Raw genomic sequence first — 22,083 nt, 5'->3', positions numbered from 1 at the left:
ATGCTCCGTTCAAAAAATGCAGAACCAAGAACAGATACAGCCCTTGGTTCACTCCAGACCTGACTGCCCCCGACCAGCACAAAAACATCCTGTGGCGGACTGCAATAGCATCGAATAGCCCCCGTGATATGCAACTGTTCAGGGAAGTCAGGAACCAATACACGCAGTCAGTCAGGAAAGCTAAGGCCAGCTTCTTCAGGCAGAAGTTTGCATCCTGTAGCTCCAACTCCAAAAAGTTCTGGGACACTGTGAAGTCCATGGAGAACAAGAGCACCTCCTCCCAGCTGCCCACTGCACTGAGGCTAGGAAACACGGTCTCCACCGATAAATCCATGATTATCGAAAACTTCAATAAGCACTTCTCAACGGCTGGCCATGCCTTCCGCCTGGCTACTCCAACCTCGGCCAACAGCTCCGCCCCCCGTAGTTCCTCACCCAAGCCTCTCCAGGTTCTCCTTTACCCAAATCCAGATAGCAGATGTTCTGAAAGAGCTGCAAAACCTGGACCCGTACAAATCAGCTGGGCTTGACAATCTGGACCCGCTATTTCTGAAACTATCTGCCGCCATTGTCGCAACCCCTATTACCAGCCTGTTCAACCTCTCTTTCATATCGTCTGAGATCCCCAAGGATTGAAAGCTGCCGCAGTCATCCCCTCTTCAAAGGGGGAGACACCCTGGACCCAAACTGCTATAGACCTATATCCATCCTGCCCTGCCTATCTAAGGTCTTCGAAAGCCAAGTCAACAAACAGGTCACTGACCATCTCGAATCCCACCGTACCTTCTCCGCTGTGCAATCTGGTTTCCGAGCCGGTCACGGGTGCACCTCAGCCACACTCAAGGTACTAAATGATATCATAACCGCCATCGATAAAAGACAGTACTGTGCAGCCGTCTTCATCGACCTCGCCAAGGCTTTCGACTCTGTCAATCACCAAATTCTTATCGGCAGACTCAACAGCCTCGGTTTTTCGGATGACTGCCTTGCCTGGTTCACCAATTACTTTGCAGACAGAGTTCAGTGTGTCAAATCAGAGGGCATGCTGTCCGGTCCTCTGGCAGTCTCTATGGGGGTGCCACAGGGTTCAATTCTCGGGCCGACTCTTTTCTCTGTATATATCAATGATGTTGCTCTTGCTGCGGGCGATTCCCTGATCCACCTCTACGCAGACGACACCATTCTATATACTTTCGGCCCGTCATTGGACACTGTGCTATCAAACCTCCAAACGAGCTTCAATGCCATACAGCACTCCTTCCGTGGCCTCCAACTGCTCTTAAACGCGAGTAAAACCAAATGCATGCTTTTCAACCGATCGCTGCCTGCACCCGCATGCCCGACTAGCATCACCACCCTGGATGGTTCCAACCTTGAATATGTGGACATCTATAAGTACCTAGGTGTCTGGCTAGACTGCAAACTCTCCTTCCAGACTCACATCAAACATCTCCAATCAAAAATCAAATCCAGAGTCTGCTTTCTATTCCGCAACAAAGCCTCCTTCACTCACGCTGCCAAGCTTACCCTAGTAAAACTGACTATCCTACCGATCCTCGACTTTGGCGATGTCATCTACAAAATGGCTTCCAACACTCTACTCAGCAAACTGGATGCAGTCTATCACAGTGCCATCCGTTTTGTCACTAAAGCACCTTATACCACCCACCACTGCGACTTGTATGCTCTAGTCGGCTGGCCCTCACTACATATTCGTCGCCAGACCCACTGGCTCAGGTCATCTACAAGTCCATGCTAGGTAAAGCTCCGCCTTATCTCAGTTCACTGGTCACGATGGCAACACCCATCCGTAGCACGCGCTCCAGCAGGTGTATCTCACTGATCATCCCTAAAGCCAACACCTCATTTGGCCGCCTTTCGTTCCAGTACTCTGCTGCCTGTGACTGGAACGAATTGCAAAAATCGCTGAAGTTGGAGACTTTTATCTCCCTCACCAACTTCAAACATCAGCTATCCGAGCAGCTAACCGATCGCTGCAGCTGTACATAGTCTATAGGTAAATAGCTCACCCTTTTTCACCTACCTCATTCCCATACTGTTTTTATACTGTTTTTATTTATTTACTTTTCTGCTCTTTTGCACACCAATATCTCTACCTGTACATGCCCATCTGATCATTTATCACTCCAGTGTTAATCTGCAAAATTGTATTATTCGCCTACCTCCTCATGCCTTTTGCACACATTGTATATAGACTGCCCATTTTTTTCTACTGTGTTATTGACTTGCTAATTGTTTACTCCATGTGTAACTGTGTTGTCTGTTCACACTGCTATGCTTTATCTTGGCCAGGTCGCAGTTGCAAATGAGAACTTGTTCTCAACTAGCCTACCTGGTTAAATAAAGGTGAAATAAATAAAAAAAAATTAAAAAAAAATCTCTCTCAGAATGACCTTCTTGATCCAAATCAGTCAGGTTTCAAGACTAGTCATTCAACTGAGACTGCTCTTCTCTGTATCACGGAGGCGCTCCGCACCGCTAAAGCTAACTCTCTCTCCTCTGCTCTCATCCTTCTAGACCTATCGGCTGCCTTCGATACTGTGAACCATCAGATCCTCCTCTCCACCCTCTCCGAGTTGGGCATCTCCGGCGCGGCCCACGCTTGGATTGCGTCCTACCTGACAGGTCGCTCCTACCAGGTGGCGTGGCGAGAATCTGTCTCCTCACCACTGGTGTCCCCCAGGGCTCTGTTCTAGGCCCTCTCCTATTCTCGCTATACACCAAGTCACTTGGCTCTGTCATAACCTCACATGGTCTCTCCTATCATTGCTATGCAGACGACACACAATTAATCTTCTCCTTTCCCCCTTCTGATGACCAGGTGGCGAATCGCATCTCTGCATGTCTGGCAGACATATCAGTGTGGATGACGGATCACCACCTCAAGCTGAACCTCGGCAAGACGGAGCTGCTCTTCCTCCCGGGGAAGGACTGCCCGTTCCATGATCTCGCCATCACGGTTGACAACTCCATTGTGTCCTCCTCCCAGAGCGCTAAGAACCTTGGCGTGATCCTGGACAACACCCTGTCGTTCTCAACTAACATCAAGGCGGTGGCCCGTTCCTGTAGGTTCATGCTCTACAACATCCGCAGAGTACGACCCTGCCTCACACAGGAAGCGGCGCAGGTCCTAATCCAGGCACTTGTCATCTCCCATCTGGATTACTGCAACTCGCTGTTGGCTGGGCTCCCTGCCTGTGCCATTAAACCCCTACAACTCATCCAGAACGCCGCAGCCCGTCTGGTGTTCAACCTTCCCAAGTTCTCTCACGTCACCCTGCTCCTCCGCTCTCTCCACTGGCTTCCAGTTGAAGCTCGCATCCGCTACAAGACCATGGTGCTTGCCTACGGAGCTGTGAGGGGAACGGCACCTCTGTACCTCCAGGCTCTGATCAGGCCCTACACCCAAACAAGGGCACTGCGTTCATCCACCTCTGGCCTGCTCGCCTCCCTACCACTGAGGAAGAACAGTTCCCGCTCAGCCCAGTCAAAACTGTTCGCTGATCTGGCCCCCCAATGGTGGAACAAACTCCCTCACGACGCCAGGACAGCGGAGTCAATCACCACCTTCCGGAGACACCTGAAACCCCACCTCTTTAAGGAATACCTAGGATAGGATAAAGTAATCCTTCTCACCCCCCCCCCCTCCCTTAAAATATTTAGATGCACTATTGTAAAGTGGCTGTTCCACTGGATGTCATAAGGTGTATGCACCAATTTGTAAGTCGCTCTGGATAAGAGCGTCTGCTAAATGACTTAAATGTAAATGATGTAAATGTAAATGAGTGATGGTTGCTGATAATGGGCCTCTGTACACCTATGCCGTTTCCAGCTACAATAGTAGTTTACAACATTAACAATGTCTACACTGTATTTCAGATCAATTTGATGTTATTTTAAATGGACAAAAAAGTGTTTTTCTTTCAAAAACAAGGACATTTCTAAGTAACCCTAAACTTTTGAACGGTAGTGTATACATTTTTTCATCTTTATTTAACTAGGCAAGTCAGTTAAGATCAAAATCTTATTAACAATGATGGCCTACCCCGGCCAAACCCGGACGACACTGGGCCAGTTGTGTGCCACCCTATGGGACTCCAAATCACGGCCGGATGTGATACAGCCTGGATTCGAACCAAGGACTGAAGTGATGCCTCTTGCACTGAGATGCAGTCCCTTAGACTGCTGCACCACTCAGGAACCTGGGCCTTTCACAAAATCTGGACACAGCTGATCTTGGCTGCATCCATCAACTTTAGGCAGGCTCCTTCAGGCCCCATATTGTTGTTACTCTGCTACTTCATTCCCCCACCTCCACATCCCAGGTAGAACCAGTCACTGGTTGGCTACGAAGGGGAGCCCAACCAGCCCATAACAGCTGGCAAATGAAAATGTAAATACAGTCTCCATTCTCAGAGCGCAGTGTTTCTGACAGTCCCTCAAGTGTCATAAACGCTGTCCATCTCAGGCCAGCCTTTATTTGAAAGCAGTGAGAAACATTTGGGCCAGTGTGTAAATATGTGAGCTCATTACCAAGGTAAGAGAGGAGAAAGTTAAGAAATTATACTGGAGAAAAATGATAGAGAGGAAAAGCTCTCCACTCCCCAACAAAAATATCTATTTTGACACAAAATAAACCATTAGTGGTCACAGAGGGAGAGGCGTGCTGGGGTCGGAGACTAGACCCAGCCCAGAGAGCAGCAGCGAGGGGGGTGGTTAGCCTGACTAAGACTGCCTTGGAGGGGGGAGTGTTGGGTGTTGTCTAAGGAATTAGCAGAGAAAGTGGAGACTGAATCAGATATCGTAGAGAAAAACAAAATCTCTAGGTGAGTCAATTACACACGAGAGATGCTTGTTAGGTCAAATAATCTAAACGGTCCCGACTCAGGGGGCAGACACCCATGCTGACGGAGACTATATTTATTTGACTTTGTCCAGGGATTAGAGGAGGAAGTGCCTCCCAGGCTGGTTCACAGGCTGGCCCCCATGTCCTACCCCATCCCCCTCAGTCCAGGCCTCACTCTGCTCTGGGCTAACGGGGGAGTTTAACAGCCATACGGAATGAAGTCTAGATTAAGCTCTTCCACACCTCTACACAACCAAAACTAGTGCAGAGTAGGGCTTTCCTCAATTGTTTTAATGCTCTATAAATATGTGAAGAGCTTTAACCACACGGTAAAGCCCAAACAGAGTTGGCTGACCTACCAATACCAGTGTTGAATGGAGGAGGGCTCCTGGCCCAGTGACCCCCGACCACCCATAGGGAGAGTATGGAGCTGAGGGGAGGAGCCCCCCCCCTGTTAGCGACAGCTTGAACACCATCACACTGGACTCCTCCTCTCCAATTACACTGTGCTGCTGTGCTGTGCCACCCACCCTTGCCACCTCTCTCTCCCTCTGGGGAAATTCAGTAATAGCCTCTCCACCCCTCCCCCTGTCAAGGACCAGACACCATCATCTCTCTATCCTCCCGCCCACCAAAATGCACAGTGTGCTTTATGATACATTGAACCGCATCTTGGCAGGAGAATGATGGCTTGTCACTCACTGTAGGTTCAGCCCTTCACAAACACAGTGACAGGTGCTCCATTCATCCCCCTTATTGATGAACATACACTGGGTGTGCTGGGGCTTCACTGTCAATAGAACGCAGTTCAACTCCTTAAAATGGCATCCAACGAAGTCTATCTTCTACAGTGGGTGTCTCTTATATTCCTAACATCGATTTAAGTCAACTATTGTCATCAATGTCTGTCATTCATAGCTTTCTCGATAAGCATTGACTGTCAATGGTCCGCACATGTTTTCTTTTATTTATTTAAATGTGTTTCTGAATATTTCTAGCAACATAATAAACACATTTAGAATAACATACCTACAGTAGAAGAGAAAAATGTCTTTCTAATGAAGATGACTATTATTCAACTCCTAATATTGAGCAAATTACTCTGATTGGAGCCAAATACACCCACTGGAATATCTGACATAGGCTTTGAAAAAGCATCCATGAATAAATAGGCTACCAGTGTGATAACTGCAGCTGGATGCTGGTAAGCTTTCTTGACTTGGACATGCATGGCTAACCTTTGTTTAACCAGCTACACAGCTGCTCTTAGTGAAAATGTGTTTGAGTTACCTTTCGAGCTTATAGACCATGTTAGAATTTACACTTCCTCTTCCAATTGTGATGTGGGAAGGTCAAAATAATAAAGAACCATCTAACAAATCTATTCATTTAAAAAGGTTAATTACTCCTTCTTGCCATTATCATTCGACTGATGATTTTGTAGATTTATTTGCTAACGTATGATGAGGGTCCCTGGGTCGATGGTTTGCCTGGGAGCGGGTCCCTCGGCGAGAAAAAGCTGAAGACTCCTGCCTATATTCCATTGTAACTTGAGATCCTTTGGATTACATCTTCTAGGAAAACCTTATGTAATTGTATAAACCCACAAATACTTCTGAAGCATACAAATGTTTGCCTGTCCAGTGATGGGTAGCTCCTCTATTAGTAACATGTGGCCAATGAAAACACATAGCTAATCTGGCCTGCATTACAAATAACCCCGGGCAAGGAGCTGGGGAGTAACTGATACTCTACACTAGGACTGAGAGACACACAGATAGAGCTGCAGCCAAACAGAACGCAGCTGAGAGAACTGCCCCCCTCCCTCCCTAACACCACTCCACACTCTGACTCTAAGCTCTGACAGAATGTCAGACAAGCAGACAAGGAGCAAGTCTCAGTAGTGTGTTACAGCTAGGTGCTAGTGATGGACCTGTTTCTCCAGGATGCGGGAGATCTCTCCCAGGGTTCTATCCAGGCCTGACACCCTGGTGTTGGCCCACTGACCACTGTCCTGGCCCTGGAGCTGCTTGACCAAGTCCTTCACCAGACGCTGGAGCCTGGGGAGGAAGAGAGGGGGAGAGGTTAAGTCCTGTCATTCATCCATTTATTCATCCACGCATAATTATCATTGTATCACTATTCACTACAGTTAAATAGAAGAGATAGAATGCATAAACGTGTAGTTGGGAACTTACTTGGCCTTGTATGGGGAGTCGGGGACTGTCTTTGCCTCCATTGCCGTCTCATACTCCTTTGCCCTACAGAAGAACAGAAGAACTCTTTGAATAAGAGGAAAAGAGTGCCCCAGTTTTCATAAAAAATGCAGGGGAGGATGAAAAGTCTGAAGGAACAGAAAAAGGTCAGGTTAAGACAGTGTTTATTTTGCCTGTCAACTCTTCCCCCAGTAACTTGGCTCAAAATAATTTTGCATTAATTCTACAGGGGCATAGTGCCTCATTGCAACCTACTATTTTCATTCACAATGACACTCCACCCTCATCACTTTACAATGGCATATCACACTCTCTGTTCAACTGTATTGTTAAATAAATATGAATGGTATGCTTTAACTTGGGTAGCAAATACATCAGTGTTTTGAATCCTGGACATTCACAGATTATGGAGGTCATCAGGACTGTTCTCTGTGGCATTATTTTTTTTATTTTACCTTTATTTAACCAGGCAAGTCAGTTAAGAACAAATTCTTATTTTCAATGACGGCCTATGAACAGTGGGATAACTGCCTGCTCAGGGGCAGAACGACAGATTTGTACCTTGTCAGCTCGGGGGTTTGAACTTGCAACCTTCCGGTCACTAGTCCAACGCTCTAATCACTAGGCTACCCTGCCGCCCCAGACCAGCAGACATGGCAAAGAAGACAGGCTCTACTAGTAGCACACAGAACATCTCGGTCCATCAGTCAGACAGTCAGTCAGTTAGCATCCCAGAGCAGATAAGAGCTATTATTGATCCCAGTAACAGACATAAGGTCTTACGGTCAGGAAGCAGCTGATAAACTAACAGATCCCAGAAGAGGACAGGTGGAGCTTCCCCAGAGGACCAGACGTATTTTGACAGAACAAGGCTAAAGTCATTAGCATCAGCTAGATAGAGGAGATCATAAACACTGTCAATGTCAATCCAGCTCAGAATTAAACCCAGAAATGAAAGGTTGTGTAGTCCCAGCGAAGTCAAAAGCTTTAGGTAAACTGACTAGGGAGTTACCAATGTTTACTATTTCTAAGGTTAATTAGCAAACATCTATCCCTCAGAGAAATATCTCAAATGAGCAACAGTCAGAAATGTATGCTCCCATCATCTTGGTAAGCAGCTTCAGTGTAGATGTGGCTTTGTGGTTTAGGTAATTGTCCTGCTGAAATGTGAATTTGTCTCCCATTGTCAACCAGGTTTTCTGAAAGATTTTGCCTGTTATTAGCTGTATTCTTTTTATCCTAAAAAAAAAAAGTCCTTGCAATGACAAGCATACCTATAACATGATGCAGCCACCACTACGCTTGGAAATATGAAGAGTGGTACTCTGTGACGTGTTGTGTTCGATTTTTCCCAAACATAACACTTTGTACTCAAAGTTAGCTTTAAAAACAAAAATAAAATCATTTGCAGTATTAATAAATGCATTTTTGCAAACAGGGTGTTTTGGAACATTTCTATTGTGTACAGGCTTCCTTCTTTTCACTGTGTCATTTAGGTTAATATTGTTGAGTAACTACAATGTTGTTGATCCATCCTCAGTTCTCTCATATCAACCATTAAACTGTTTTAAAATCGCCTCATGGTTTAATACCGTGCAGTTTCGCTCCTCTCTGGCAACTGTGTTAGGAAGGACAACTATCTTTGTAGTGACTAGGAGTATTTACACACCATTCAAAGCCCAATTAATAACTTCACCATGCTCAAAGGGAGTTTTTTCTTTTCTTTCTTTCTTTATTAAACCAAATCGGTGCCCTTTTATGCAAAGGCATTGAAAAACTTCCCTGGTCTTTGTGGTTGAATCTGTGGTTGAAATTCACTACTCAATTGAGGGACTTAAAGATAATTGTATGCGTGGGGTAGTCATTCAAAAATCATGTTAACCAATATTTTTGTGTGAATACGTTCTGGAGGTGCAGAGAAAAAAGAGAGCCTGGGAAAATGAGTTTCGATCAGTCAGGGAAATAAAAGTGAGGAAAAAATGTTGGCTCACCATTTTAAAAAGAAGATGGAGAACAAGCTATATGTTGAAAATTCCCAGAGTTTTGGTGCAGGTACAGCCGACTAGCATCAGCAAACGATCTTCATTTTTAAAATATAAATATATTATATACAGCGCCTTCGGAAAGTATTCAGACCCCTTGACTTTTCCACATTTTGTTTCGTTACAGACTTACCATAAAATTGGAAAAAATATATATCAAAATCCGTCAATCTACACACAATACCCAAATAATAACAAAGACAAATACGTTTTTTTTTTTTTAGAAATGTCTGTAAATATGTTAAAGCTTAAAAACTGAAACACCCTATTTACATAAGTATTCAGACCCTTTACTCAATACTTTGTTGAAACACCTTGGTCAGCGATTACAGCCTTGAGTCTTCTTGGCCATGACGCTACAAGCTTGGCACCTGTATTTGGGGAGTTTCTCCCATTATTTTCTGCAGAACCTCAAGATCTTTCTGGTTGGATGGGGAGCGTCGCTACACAGCTACTTTCAGAGATGCTCGATTGGGTTCAAGCCGGGCTCTGGCTGGGCCACTCAAGGACATTCAGAGACTTGTCGCAAAGCCACTCCTGTGTTGATTTGGCTGTGTGCTTCAGGTCGTTGTCCTTTTGGAAGGTCAAACTTCATCCCAGTCTCAGGTTCTGAGCGTTCTGGAGGATATTTTCATCAAGGATCTCTCTGTACTTTGCTCCGTTCATCTTTCCCTTGATCCTGACTAGTCTCCCAGTCCCTGCCACTGAAATACACCCCCACAGCATGATGCTTCCACCACCATGCTTCACCGTAGGGATGGTGTCAGGTTTCCTCCAGACATGGCGCTTGACATTCAGGCTAAAGAGTTGGTTTCATCAGACCAGAGAGTCCTTTAGGTGGCTTTTGGAAAACTCCAAGCAGGCTGCCACGCGCCTTTTATTGAGGAATGGCTTCCATCTGGCCACTCTACCATAAGGTCTGTCAGTAAATGACAAGAGGAAAACTGCCCATGTACTAACACATTTTGAAATTGTACCTTGTGCATCCTACTATCACAATTCAATAGCATTACGTTTTGGAACACACCGTCCGCATTGACACCATTCTGGGTCCGGATCAGGACAGCGGTCCACCTGTTTTTCACTAACTTCTTCAGTTTATGGATAATGACAACCAGAAAATGGCCTGACCTGTATCCCATAATGTACCTGCATTCCATACAGAACCAGCCTAATAATGACTAGCCATCTTTAAAATTAGTATGCCCTTGCAAGGCTTGACAGTCATGTAAAATTTGCCAGTAGCACACCGGGCCAGTACCAACTGAAAGCCAAAGGCCCGAGTGAAAAGAATACTAGCCCGGGAAAGAGTACGATGCGCACAGCATTTAAATGTTATTTTTAATTTGTGGGCTGAGCAAGTAGCCCATAATGACCTACCCTCCATTCACAATCACATTTTAACTTGGCAATATCATATTTACATTGATTGTTTGGAGGGAAAAATAAAAACCTCTGCGCAATCTCAAAAAGGGTGTCTTTTTATCTTTTGGTAAATTCAGTTGTTATAGTTTCTAGTGTTTTCAGGTTTCCACTGTCAAAAATCACACTTTTTTATAAAAACACACACACACACACACACACACACACACACACACACACACACACACACACACACACACACACACACATACACACTGCATCAAATGTCCCGTGATTGATACAAACCATCATGATATCATTCTGCCAGGTAGGCCTATTTTGCAGTCAACATTTAAAATCGGGTAGGTTAAGAAATGTTCAACCAAAAACATGCAATGGCACCCTAGCGACCAATAAAACAAAAATGTGGTATCGCACTTCCAAGTCAGAGGGTAAAAAAAATGGCAGTATTTTGGTCTCAATTTTGAAGCCTGGTATGGCTGGTATACAGGATTGTAGAGGGATACATTTTGAGGGCTTAATGGAAGGTAATTCGATCACACTCACTGGGCTCTAGAGTAGACCGTCACTGTAGGTGAATGGGTACGTACATTCCCACACAAAGATTACAGGATTAACCGAGGATGTATGCATTTTCACAATGCTTTCACAAACTTAATATGAAATACTATTAGTACTGTCGTTTCCGAAAGTATGAAAAACAAATCTTGTTTACAGAGAGAAAACACCATAAACTGCATTACCTGAGAGGCATTACCCTGAGATATTCAAAGCCAAGGTCAGGGTGCTTAAACGCTGTATGTACTCTGAGTAAACCAACCAGCAAAACGGCTAGTTGGGTGACTGAGGTCCATCATTCTATCACATTATTTACTATGTCCTCAAAGACAACTGAATAAAAAAATGTTGCTGCCTCGCTTCCACCAGAAATTGAACTATACCTGGCCTGTTTGTCTGATATTACAATATTAATCTCTGACAGGTTTACACCCATGTTAAACGGGGAGCAATTGCTGAGCCATTCATCATGATCTGCAGCAGGCACGGCTAAATGGGCTGCGGCTATAAATATTAGTAAACTGCAATAAGGAAAAAGCACAAATCTACAATGCATAACTAATAATCAACTAATCAAGCTTCTTTATTCATCTGAACTGGCAGAGAACCAATGCTGTTAAAATATCTACCTATAACCAATTCAGTTTTAAACTGTTAAGTGTATATATACTGTTTGATGCTGTGTTCCTGTATATACTGCGCATTACGGATAGAAGCTAAACCGTCCGCTAAATCGTCGGAGTGGACTTCTACACTGTGCACCCAAATGGGACAGGTTGTTTAAACTAGGAGTAAGTTGGCTAGATGAGCATGAAATCTCTAGTGGCTTACCTTGGGCCTCATCTCACAGGAACATGGTGTGCATGTGTATATGGACCCCTCCAGCTCCTCCACTGGGTGAAATGAGTAAGGCTATGATCACCTCTCCAGCTTGCACACAGGGGTGTCTTTGTGTGCCCACCTCTTTCTGAGCTCCACTCACACACTACGGACTCTGTTCCCAGCCAAAGGAAACACACACAGTGGGCTACAGCCAAACAGCTTGCCCTACAGGAGCAGGTACACACTTCCAAATCCTTGTTTTAAAGTCCAGAACGCATCCTGACAAAATGACATGCTACTTACATGCCTTTTCAACAGCATATTTTCTTAAAAGAAAAGCAGCCCTATATGACTGAAGGAAAGACAGCCAAACCACAAACATTTGGGTTAAACTGTGTTCAGTAGTTTATGATGGGGAGTACAAGCCCGCCCCAGAGTCCAATGAAAACTTCTTGCATTTTACAGACACCCTGCCACGCTTCAATAAAACGGCTCATTTCCACCCAGCGGTGGAGCTGCTCACCTTTATGCTAGCAGGGGCTTTGTGTTATTTACTACCTCTGAAAGCCTTGTGCCATTGAGTGCTAGTCTCAGCAGGGCTCGGGTTGGGGCTGAGGCTGGAGAGAGGGCTGTGCCTGGGAGTGACAGTGAACAGACAGATTATGTTGATGTTTTCTCAGCCCCAAACCCTTCCATAAGAGAAGTAACAGCAGCAATACTAAATGATACATTTCACTGAAAGCAAAGTACTATTATTTAAAAATGGTGGATAATAAAAATACAAATAAATGTGACAGTAGTAATGTTAAGGGAGAACTGTGTTCAGTTAAAATGTTAGCGAGCACTGCTAAAAATAGACTTCATAGCAAACATGGATCCATCACAATGTGTCTTGGTAATAAAAGTGACTACAATACAGGACTGTGTGTGAGTAAGAGACACATGTCATCTCTGGTGCTGCACCCCCCCAGGCCCCCACACTCCAACCTGCCCCGTGACAAATAGCTCATCCCACAACTTTTTCTGTACTCTGTCGTATCCCTCTCCTGCCCCCAAACCCCATCCTCCCTCCCTTGTTGTGACCGGCTACTAAACTGATTGAGCCCATGCCTGGGATCCGACACGGTGGCACGTTGCCTCCTATTTGTTGATTACTATTGATTTTCTTTGATACTTCATTTAAAAATCAATAGCACGGAGAAAGAAAAATAGGCATGGTTTACACATACTTTAACATACTATTGTACACCGAAGGAGGCTTCAGTTTTGGCAGCACCGTGGCAGCAATTAGGGGGAAAGCTCTTAACAGGTGAAAGTCTGGGCCCTCAGATCGATTCCCCGTTTTTCTCCTCAATCACAGAAAGTGGCCATAAATTTAACTCATCAGTATTATTCTTTGGACAGCTGTGATGCACATAACGTCTGCTCTCCATCTCCTTGTCACTCATAAAGCGCCTTCTCGCTGGAAACGAGAGAGGGGAGAGAGAGAGAGGGGACAGATGGATGCATCACCTGGAGTTCATGCGTGTGCGGAGCTTCTTTGCCTTCTTGCGTGCCTTCTGCCTCTCTTCTCCATCCTTCACACTCTCAGAGGAGACAGTGTTGTCCATCACAATGTCCACTATGTACTTCTTTAAGGAAAGATGCTCCTGAAATGCATGAAAACGTTTAATTACAATCTCATTAGCTCATTCTGAAAGTGAGATGGACACACAAGGAGTGAGAGGAAGAAAAAGGGTTCAACAGAAAAGTGCAAAAGTGTGACAATGAATTGGGCCTTATGGGACAGGAGTAATTATGTAGGGTCCCATATTCCCTTCCGTAGACATAACATCCAGCTACTGAGAGTCACCTGCTGCCAGCACCCACAAATATTTTCAATATAGCCTGCAGTCCCCTTTGTGAAGTCACCCATATCACCACAAGGATATCATAGACTGGGTGGATAGTCTATCAAACTAAAGCAAGGATCTTCAAAGCTGTAGGCAGTTAAACTGAGAACACAAAACCTGTTCTAACATAATATACATGTAGCTAAATTATGTCCATATCACAATAAAAAAATAAGCAGTTGAATCTAAGCCCAGGCAATCTGCTATAAGTAGAAGCTTATCCATTGAAATGGCAGATGTGTGTCCATTGTGTGGCATATACACCTCTGGGCAGAGCAATTGTATCCTGTCATTATCAGGGCATCTGCAACAATTGCTGTTCGTTTGAAGCCACATACCCATGGTATTGCTGAAGGGGAAAGAGGTGTCGCTTCCAGTCTAGTGTGCACCACACCAGGCCTGTCAGATCAGATCAAGCTGATATCTCCACCAGGAGACAGAGAGAGGTAATCCAATTTAAAAGAACATGATGTATGTGCAAGAAACCAATTACCCAATTATGTTGTCATCAAAAACTCTAGAGGATGGGATGGTCCCACAAGATAACCGTTTCCATTCCTTTTTGTCAAGTTTTGGCAGTGCACCTGCTGCTTGAATAGGGGTTTCAGATGAAACCCTTGAAAGACAGGTGTTGTCATCATAAGCACAACTAGAGAAGACCTACAGTTAACCAAGTGCTAAAGCGCTCAGCAATCCAGGAGTCATAATAGCAATCATAAACAGGACCGAGAATCAATTCTTATTCCTTTATTTGTTTGACTTATTGATTTGTGACCAACCTGATCAATCAGATTGAGGTTCAGGGTGATTAGAAAGTAGCTCCGCTAAGATAAGTAGAGATACAGGCCTAACAGGAATACAATGTGACGTGGCAGGTGAATCAATGATAGCATGATTTTAAAGGGATTGAAGGGAAAAATAAACATCTAGGGTATTTACTGATGGGAAACATCACGTGAAAATCTAAACTATTTTTCACTGGAAGTTGAACACATATCGAATAAATGTCACCTGTCTTTCATGAATGAGTTAGATACAAAATAAGCACTTGTGTGCTGACATGTGTAGTGCAATATTGTTCAGCTGAGCCTTTCAGTCATGACCGTGGCTCTGCCTTGCTTGAGAGGCAGCTGTTCAGTATTCTCCCTGAGAGCCTATCCACTCCTGTGCTACTGCCGTTTACTTAACAGAATTGTTTCGGCAACACCTCAAAGACATTACTAATCTCAAAATCACATCAAAGACCGTTTGAAAGGGAGCTTAAACATAAATTAATGTACATAATTAATTGAAATCAAGATTATCATGTTATAGCCTAATACTTATTCGTGAACTTAAAACTATTAGTGATTTTCTGTATCTTGTCAGGTGATCTGATGAGGCAGTGTGACAGACAGGTGTCTGGCTGAAGCAGGAGGACAATGGGCCACAGAGCCAGGCCTGAGGGCAGAGCTACTTCACAATACCTACCACACACGGCTTCTCTTGTGTTCCATTCTGGAGGGAGTAACCAGAGAGCTGTCTAAACATTACACACCCACAGTGCCCAGAAAACAGGCCTCTTTAGAGACAGGCACAATCGAAGTGATATGTTTCCCCACCACCTCTTTTGTCCAAGACGAAGTTGGCTTTCACACTTGGTGTGAAACAGACAGCTGTATGTCATGTTAGGTACAATGTGATGTCATACTGAATCCAGTTACACACCATCTAAGCAACTGTTCACGGGACTATTTTTCAAATGGAGCTGAATGCTTTGTGACATTCAAGTCCTGTAGCACTAGCAACACTGTACACATGAAGATGAAAGATTACAGACTGATAACAATCCCAAAATATAATAACGTTTGTTCTCTACGTCCTCTGAGCACCTAATTCTTTAGCACGCCGTTCCTTAACACCTCTTTCAATTACATTTTTGTCTTTCAGGAAATCTGAACCGCAACTTCACTCCTTCGACTACTGAAAAGACTTTCCAACTCTTTACACTTCTTTCTGATTGCCTGGCAGAGACGGGGTAACATCAGCCGGCACTCTGTGTATTTCAAAAGGGCTCTCTGGCCAACAGAGGGGATTCATCGTCAACAAGAACCTAATTTAGTGCTGGCTCCAGGAGGTCAACTCTTATACCCAGAGAGAGGCCTGAGTTCACCACAGCCTAGCAATCCCTCTGGAGGCCCAGGTCAGTCCCACAGCCCCACCGTCAGAGGCCCAGCTGAGGGTGCAGGAGAGGGGCTGGGGAGGGATGAGTAGTCCATTGGAGAGTTCACTGGTGTTTTTGCGCCAATATATAAATCCAACATGTCTAACACGAGGGGTCCTGGACATTTCCTATATCATCTTAAAACAGGACAGATGACAACTTACACGTTTAAGTAAAGAGAGTGATTGCAATCCTAGCCGTTATCTCTGCACATCAATCCAGTCCTGTAGATAATCATTGTATCCTCCATTTAATTTGAGAGTCCTTCAAAACGGGAGAAGATGACTAAATATGAAGCTTTGGGGCATCTGCCGCCCGCCTTCACTGAAAAACTATGTAGTGAACCCTGTACAGTTCAGCCAACCATCTTCATTTTAATTAAAAATCTTTCATTCCAGCAAGAGTTATGGAACCAACAGCTGGAAAATAGTTGCCAGTTGCATGAATTAAATACTGCACACCAAAACGAGCAGGACATAAAAATAAAGGACGGCAAGCGTAGTCTATCTAAACAAAAATCCCAAGACATTTCTCCATCTCCTGCCTGATTAACCTTGAATGCTGACTGAAAACATGGAACAAAAGCAGGGCTGAATACCCCATAATAGAAACATAGAGCAGTAAATGCTCTTAGCATTTATTACACAGAAAACACCATGCTGCTGATCCATAGTACATACATTGCAATCGTTTGGACCCGTTAGCTAGGCCATTTCAAACCCCACCAGCCACTACTATTGTAAAGCATAGCCTACACTGCATGGTTTAAAGGCAGTCTGAAGAGATAGTGTGATACTGACTGTGGCCGTAGTACTGTATTGGAGATTTTCATGCCTTCATTGCAAATGCCTTGTTTATCATACTGTCAAACAGAGAAACGGGCTGCAGTTGGAAAGCAAATGATTTAGAGTGGAAGGTGGGGGGATTAATGATCAGCCTGTGAGAACAGGTTTGAATGAAGGAGCTGCTAGGGCCAAAGGTGATGCATATAGCACCAACAGTTGTCAGCCTCACAAAGAGCAGCATGCTGAAAAGGCAATCTCATATTGCAGAGCAGGCTGAGAAGCCTCCTTCCTTTAACAAGCAGTCTTCCCATGAAAAGCACTCTGTGACAGAATGGCCTGTAGACATGGGGGTGATGTCACCCCCTCTACTGAGTCACTGAACTCTAACTGTTTACATTTCAGGGCCCATTTATAATCTCACAAAGACCTGCGAGAGAGCTACTATATGACGGGATTCATAAACAATAATAATGAGCCTGTCATAAATGACAAATAACCTTGATTTAATATCACAGACAATATCTGAGTGGTATTATTTTGTTGGGATGGTGGAATCTTTCTATTTGAGGTAAGACTGTGGCGGTACGCACCACTTCCTCGTCTGAGAGCTCCCGGCCCTGGATGCTGCTGCTGTCTCTCACGGCCTGCTGGTGCCTCTTGCCCTTGGTGTGGCTGTACAGGTGCACTTCCGTGGTGATCTACAAATACACAGGTCAGAAGTCACTGCTGAGGACACAATGGAGACAGAGACAGACAGGGTCGACAGGGTCCTCCCCATGGGAGGCCACTTAAACCAGTGTTGTAGTACTCAAGTCCAGGACTCTAGTCCAAATTTAGTCCCCATGACTTGTGATTCGACACGGACTTGACCATTGGTGACTCGGACTCACCTTCTTGTGACTTGTATTTGCACTTGGGACTGGATAGGCTATGATAAGCAGAATATTAGCAGCATGTGATGCGCAACGAGGGTTCAGTTTTTTTCTAGCTACACCTTGTTTAGGCTACACTTTCTTCAGTCATGTAACCTCATTAGGTAGCTAGATAACAAACAGATCATGTTACCAGCAGCCTATATGTAAACATTTGGTGGCACAGAAAGAAAGGAAAAGGTATAGCAAAAAAAAGTATTTACTAAATAATTCCTCTTGCTGCTACACTATATCTGACTGGGAAAATAACTTGATTTTGAGTTCATGCGCACTCCGTGAGCATTTGGACCAGAACTCGAGCACTGGGACTAGAACTTCAGCCATAGACAGTCATGACTCGACTTGGACTCTGGCTCGAGCACATGGGATTTGTGACTCGACACGGACTCAAGGTTTAGTGACTTACTACATCACGAACCACATTTTCATCCAAAGTTTATATGTGAGTAAAGTCATACCATACTAAAATAAAATCACGACAACTGTGATGGAAACAGGTCATTTTGCTATCATTTTATTAATGCAGACAGAGTTTGTTCGTTCGACACGGTGGTATCTTTTTGTGTTGATAAAATGTACTATGAAAAAAATGGTGGTGGAAATGCCTTTATGCACAAATATTTATATAATATCCATCATATCGAAGCAAACTTGGAGTCACGCGATGAAATGGTGTGTGGTCTTCCCACTATTATTTGGCTACAGATTAAACAAGTTATGATGAACTTCACAGGGTGGTGAAAGTGCAAGGAGCTTGATGCTCCTAACCAATAAATATCCAGGTTCTTCTTCTGGTGACATGATCATCTCTGCTTGTCTGCCATTTGACAAATAAAAAATATTCTTGCTCTTATCTGCCAGCTGTTGACTAGAGCACATGTGTCAAGACCAGAGTAGGTACATTTACTATTTAACTCAGTGTGTGTCAAAACGATTGGTAGAGTTGAAAATGCGATGGAAACACATTGAACTTTAGATTTTTAATTGGTACATAACTTTAAGCAAACAAGTAAATGTGTGCACTACGTCATCACGCACAGACTTTTATCCGCAACAAATCAGTTTGGTGGAAACACCACTGGTGGGAAAATGTGCATATTTTCTTTATGTGGATTTTAGAATATTAGCATGAACATCTGTCGCCAATTGGATGGAATCCTAACTACTGACTGACACTATACATTACAACTGGTTTTCAATAAGATCAGACAGACTTTCTCCTCCATCGGACCAAATAGTGAGTCCTAATTTGTAGTAGGTGTAAGGAACTTAACTGCAGTCAACAAGCCTTTAGTGGAATGAATTGACATGGTTAAGAAGGTGACAAGGGTCGCCACGTAGTTTCTTCAAACAGCATGTGATGTGTCAGACAGATATGAAAGCATTGTTAAACTGAAGATGCCTTCATGGCTGTATTTAATGGCATTCTCCTTTCTGACAGCACAGGTGGATCATAGTAGTTACTGCAGTATGAAATCGGTGGCTGACAGATCCACTAAGGATGATTCCATCTCAACACAAACATTTACAGTGAACAAATGTAGCCTATATAACAACATTAATGTGACTGGCTCTAGGATGGTCTATTCCTTTTCTAAGTCAAGCAGAATATGTTTGTTTGTGTCAATGACTCATCCTCACATCAACTGATGAACCAAATGTCCCTTCGGTCGTTCTTGCTCCTCACACACAGTGACTATATATAGTGTGGCATGTCTGGAAAACCACACTGAAAACACTGGTACAGTAAACCACAAACAGTGGGAAAAACTGAGCTGGACTATACACAGACAAAAGCATGGCGTGAAGATGAAGAATTGACACAAACAGCATGAGGTTAGGTTGATGTGGACGTGTTGTTTCCTCCCACCAAGGGCTAGAACAAAGCCCATTACGGATGGCCTCGGTTTAATGTCATTAAATAGAGTGCTGGCTGCTGGCCTATAGATGATCTCTAGTGTCAGATGCTAGCCAAGGTCATCGGAAATGTTAACGAGATTCCCCCCTCCCCCCACACACTCCTGTTTATCTGATGCTAGTTGGAGCTCCATGGTGTCGCAACTTTGTTGCGGTGAGAGCCAGCCTGGTCCGTCACAGATAAATGTGCCTGCCAATAGATTTGTTGCCCGTCACTTGAAAAGCATAGTCATGCCCGGTCATAAATCTCCACCCCAGAGATCATGTTTAATCAATGCAGTTAAATCCTCATTTAAATACATTCTCTTCCAAAATCCACTGAATCTCCTTCTCATGAGCATTTATATGCATACAGTCTGCCAAGGGGGACCGCCAGAGCTGCTCTACTGCCACAAAGCTGCTGCTGCTCCTTTCCCCTTCAGTTTAGGTTAAGCATGTAAGCCAATCAGTCTCACAAATTAGTGCAAGGAATTAAGTTAATGAAGTAAAGGGTGAACTTTTCACTGGAGAGTGGATCAAGCCAATTAACCATTTAGTATATACTTTCTCTACTCAGCATGTCAGCATCTGTCTAATGTTAGCAGGTGTCTAGTGTGACAAGAAACTTGCCAAGGACAAGTGGGCAAAATATCAATCACCATCTACACGAAGAACAATACAAAGACATCTTGTTAAAAAACTATGGAGAACCATTTGAAACTGGGACTTTGTGTACATACCACAACATTGCACAAGGAGCACTGTTTCTTGCGCTCATACGGTGTCAGTTTGGGGGCATAGTCAGTGTTGGCATGTCTGCCACTGCTGAGTTCTGCTGCCTTCTCCTTCCTCTGTTCAATCTGCTCCATGTGCCTGCGACTGCTCTCATCATGCTGGGAAGGAGAACAACCAAGAGATCATGAGATTAAGAGGGACTTTAGTCTGGTCTACAACAAGGAAATGTAAACTTTAGACAGGAGCCGTATCCACAAAGTGTCTCAGAGTATAAAATTGGTCCTAAGTGCTGAGAAGAGAGACATTTTACTTACAAGTAAAAAATAAAAGCTATGCGTGAAGCCTCTTTGGTCATAAGAGTCCAACCTAGTCGATAGATCTTTAGAGGAGCACATAAGGTGTCCTGACCAGATAAGAGCTACCAGCAGGTGTTTTGAAAAAGTAGTCAGTGGTTCCTGCTCCACATTAAATTGCTTTGGAGTAGTTGAAGAATGTTTAGCTATTTCTATATTATCACTCCACAAATATTCTAGACTTACATGCTTATGAAAATGATTCCACATGAGCCCTATTTCACATGATATGAAACACTTATATGAGGATCTAAACACTTAACCACATAGGCTAATAAATAATCACATCATTTTCTTTAGATTATTTCATGAACCTACATCTAGTCATTTCAAGTTATCCCCCTGGAACACAATAACACGTTGTTAAAAAAAAGCTTAAAATTGGGCATGCCTATAAGTTGGACAATTAAAAGGCATCTAGGGCCTATGTTAGCTTTAATTGTGTTCAATGAAAATAAATGATAGACCTTTCAAACATTTTATGCAACATTATCAGCAAATTATTTGATGTCAAAGTGTGTTGATATAACGGTGCTATACATTTTTGGGAGAGATGCTTTGTGGAAATATCTGAGGCAGGAGTGAGATTGTGCAGCAGCCTAACTAACCTTCATCTGGATCTTCTTCTGCAGTTCCTCCATGGCCTCCTGTTGAGCAGCGCTGAGGGCAGCCAGACGCTCCTCTCTGTCTCTGTGGAGAGAACAACAGACTGGAACAGTGAGAAGATCCTTCGGATTAGGGTGGGGGGGATATCTATTTCAGACAAAGCACATTGTCTGGTGGGTGAAATGCTGTTATGATTAAGGGCTGGTTAGCATGTGATGATGGAAGCACCTTAGGTAAGAATACAAAAACAAATAGTTGATTCCAACTGAGCAAGGAGGTATAGACCTGGCCCTCTCTCGTGCAGCGTCTTCCCTGGCCCTCTCTTTCTCCTGCTTCTGCTGCTCGATGCGTGTCTCCTGCTCCTTCCTCCTCATCAGCAGCTCCTCCACCCGTGCCTGCCGCTCTGCCTCCAGAGCCCGCTTACGCTCCTGGGGAGACAGACAGGGACCACAGCCAGTCAGTGGGACTGTACACTGTGGTGGTAAGGCAGAGACGTCTAAGGGGGAGAGGGGGAGCTGCTGCTGTCCACTGTTACCTGTACAGCCTCGTCTCTGGCCTGCTTCTCCTCCTGTCTCCTGCCTCTCTCCTCCTGCAGCTCATTGAGGCGCTGCTCGTACTCGTTCAGCTTGGCCAGCACATCGTGCCTCTTGTTCTGAGCTTCCAGAGTGTTGATGAATGCTATCTCATTCACCTGCAGACAGACACAAGGGACTGGTCAACAAGCCTTATTATCAAAACAAACATCTAATTAGGAAAATACTTTTAGCTAGGTGTGCAGAGTCCTAGGGGTCAG

General features: G+C 44.2%; 1 protein-coding gene across 7 annotated transcripts in view; it reads right to left on the bottom strand.

Annotated features, from left to right (window-relative positions):
* Window positions 1-22,083, bottom strand: part of LOC118401217 (S phase cyclin A-associated protein in the endoplasmic reticulum-like) — a 101,646-nt gene that overhangs the window by 50,201 nt on the left and 29,362 nt on the right. For 6 of the 7 annotated variants that reach the window (XM_035798534.2, XM_035798535.2, XM_035798538.2 and 3 more), the window contains 8 exons: window positions 21,826-21,981; window positions 21,576-21,718; window positions 21,293-21,374; window positions 20,337-20,489; window positions 17,359-17,466; window positions 13,401-13,537; window positions 7,066-7,128; window positions 6,801-6,927 (listed from right to left, as the gene is read on the bottom strand). In XM_035798534.2, the coding sequence (XP_035654427.1) occupies window positions 6,801-6,927; window positions 7,066-7,128; window positions 13,401-13,537; window positions 17,359-17,466; window positions 20,337-20,489; window positions 21,293-21,374; window positions 21,576-21,718; window positions 21,826-21,981 (969 nt within the window). The remainder of the gene's footprint in view (window positions 1-6,800; window positions 6,928-7,065; window positions 7,129-13,400; window positions 13,538-17,358; window positions 17,467-20,336; window positions 20,490-21,292; window positions 21,375-21,575; window positions 21,719-21,825; window positions 21,982-22,083) is intronic. The other variant, XM_035798537.2, reaches the window with a different exon arrangement.

The sequence above is a fragment of the Oncorhynchus keta genome, chromosome 22, assembly GCF_023373465.1.
Source record: "Oncorhynchus keta strain PuntledgeMale-10-30-2019 chromosome 22, Oket_V2, whole genome shotgun sequence".
Taxonomy (NCBI): Eukaryota; Metazoa; Chordata; class Actinopteri; order Salmoniformes; family Salmonidae; genus Oncorhynchus; species Oncorhynchus keta.
Note: the sequence above shows the minus strand (reverse complement) of the source record. Positions and strands in the feature narration are given on the sequence as shown.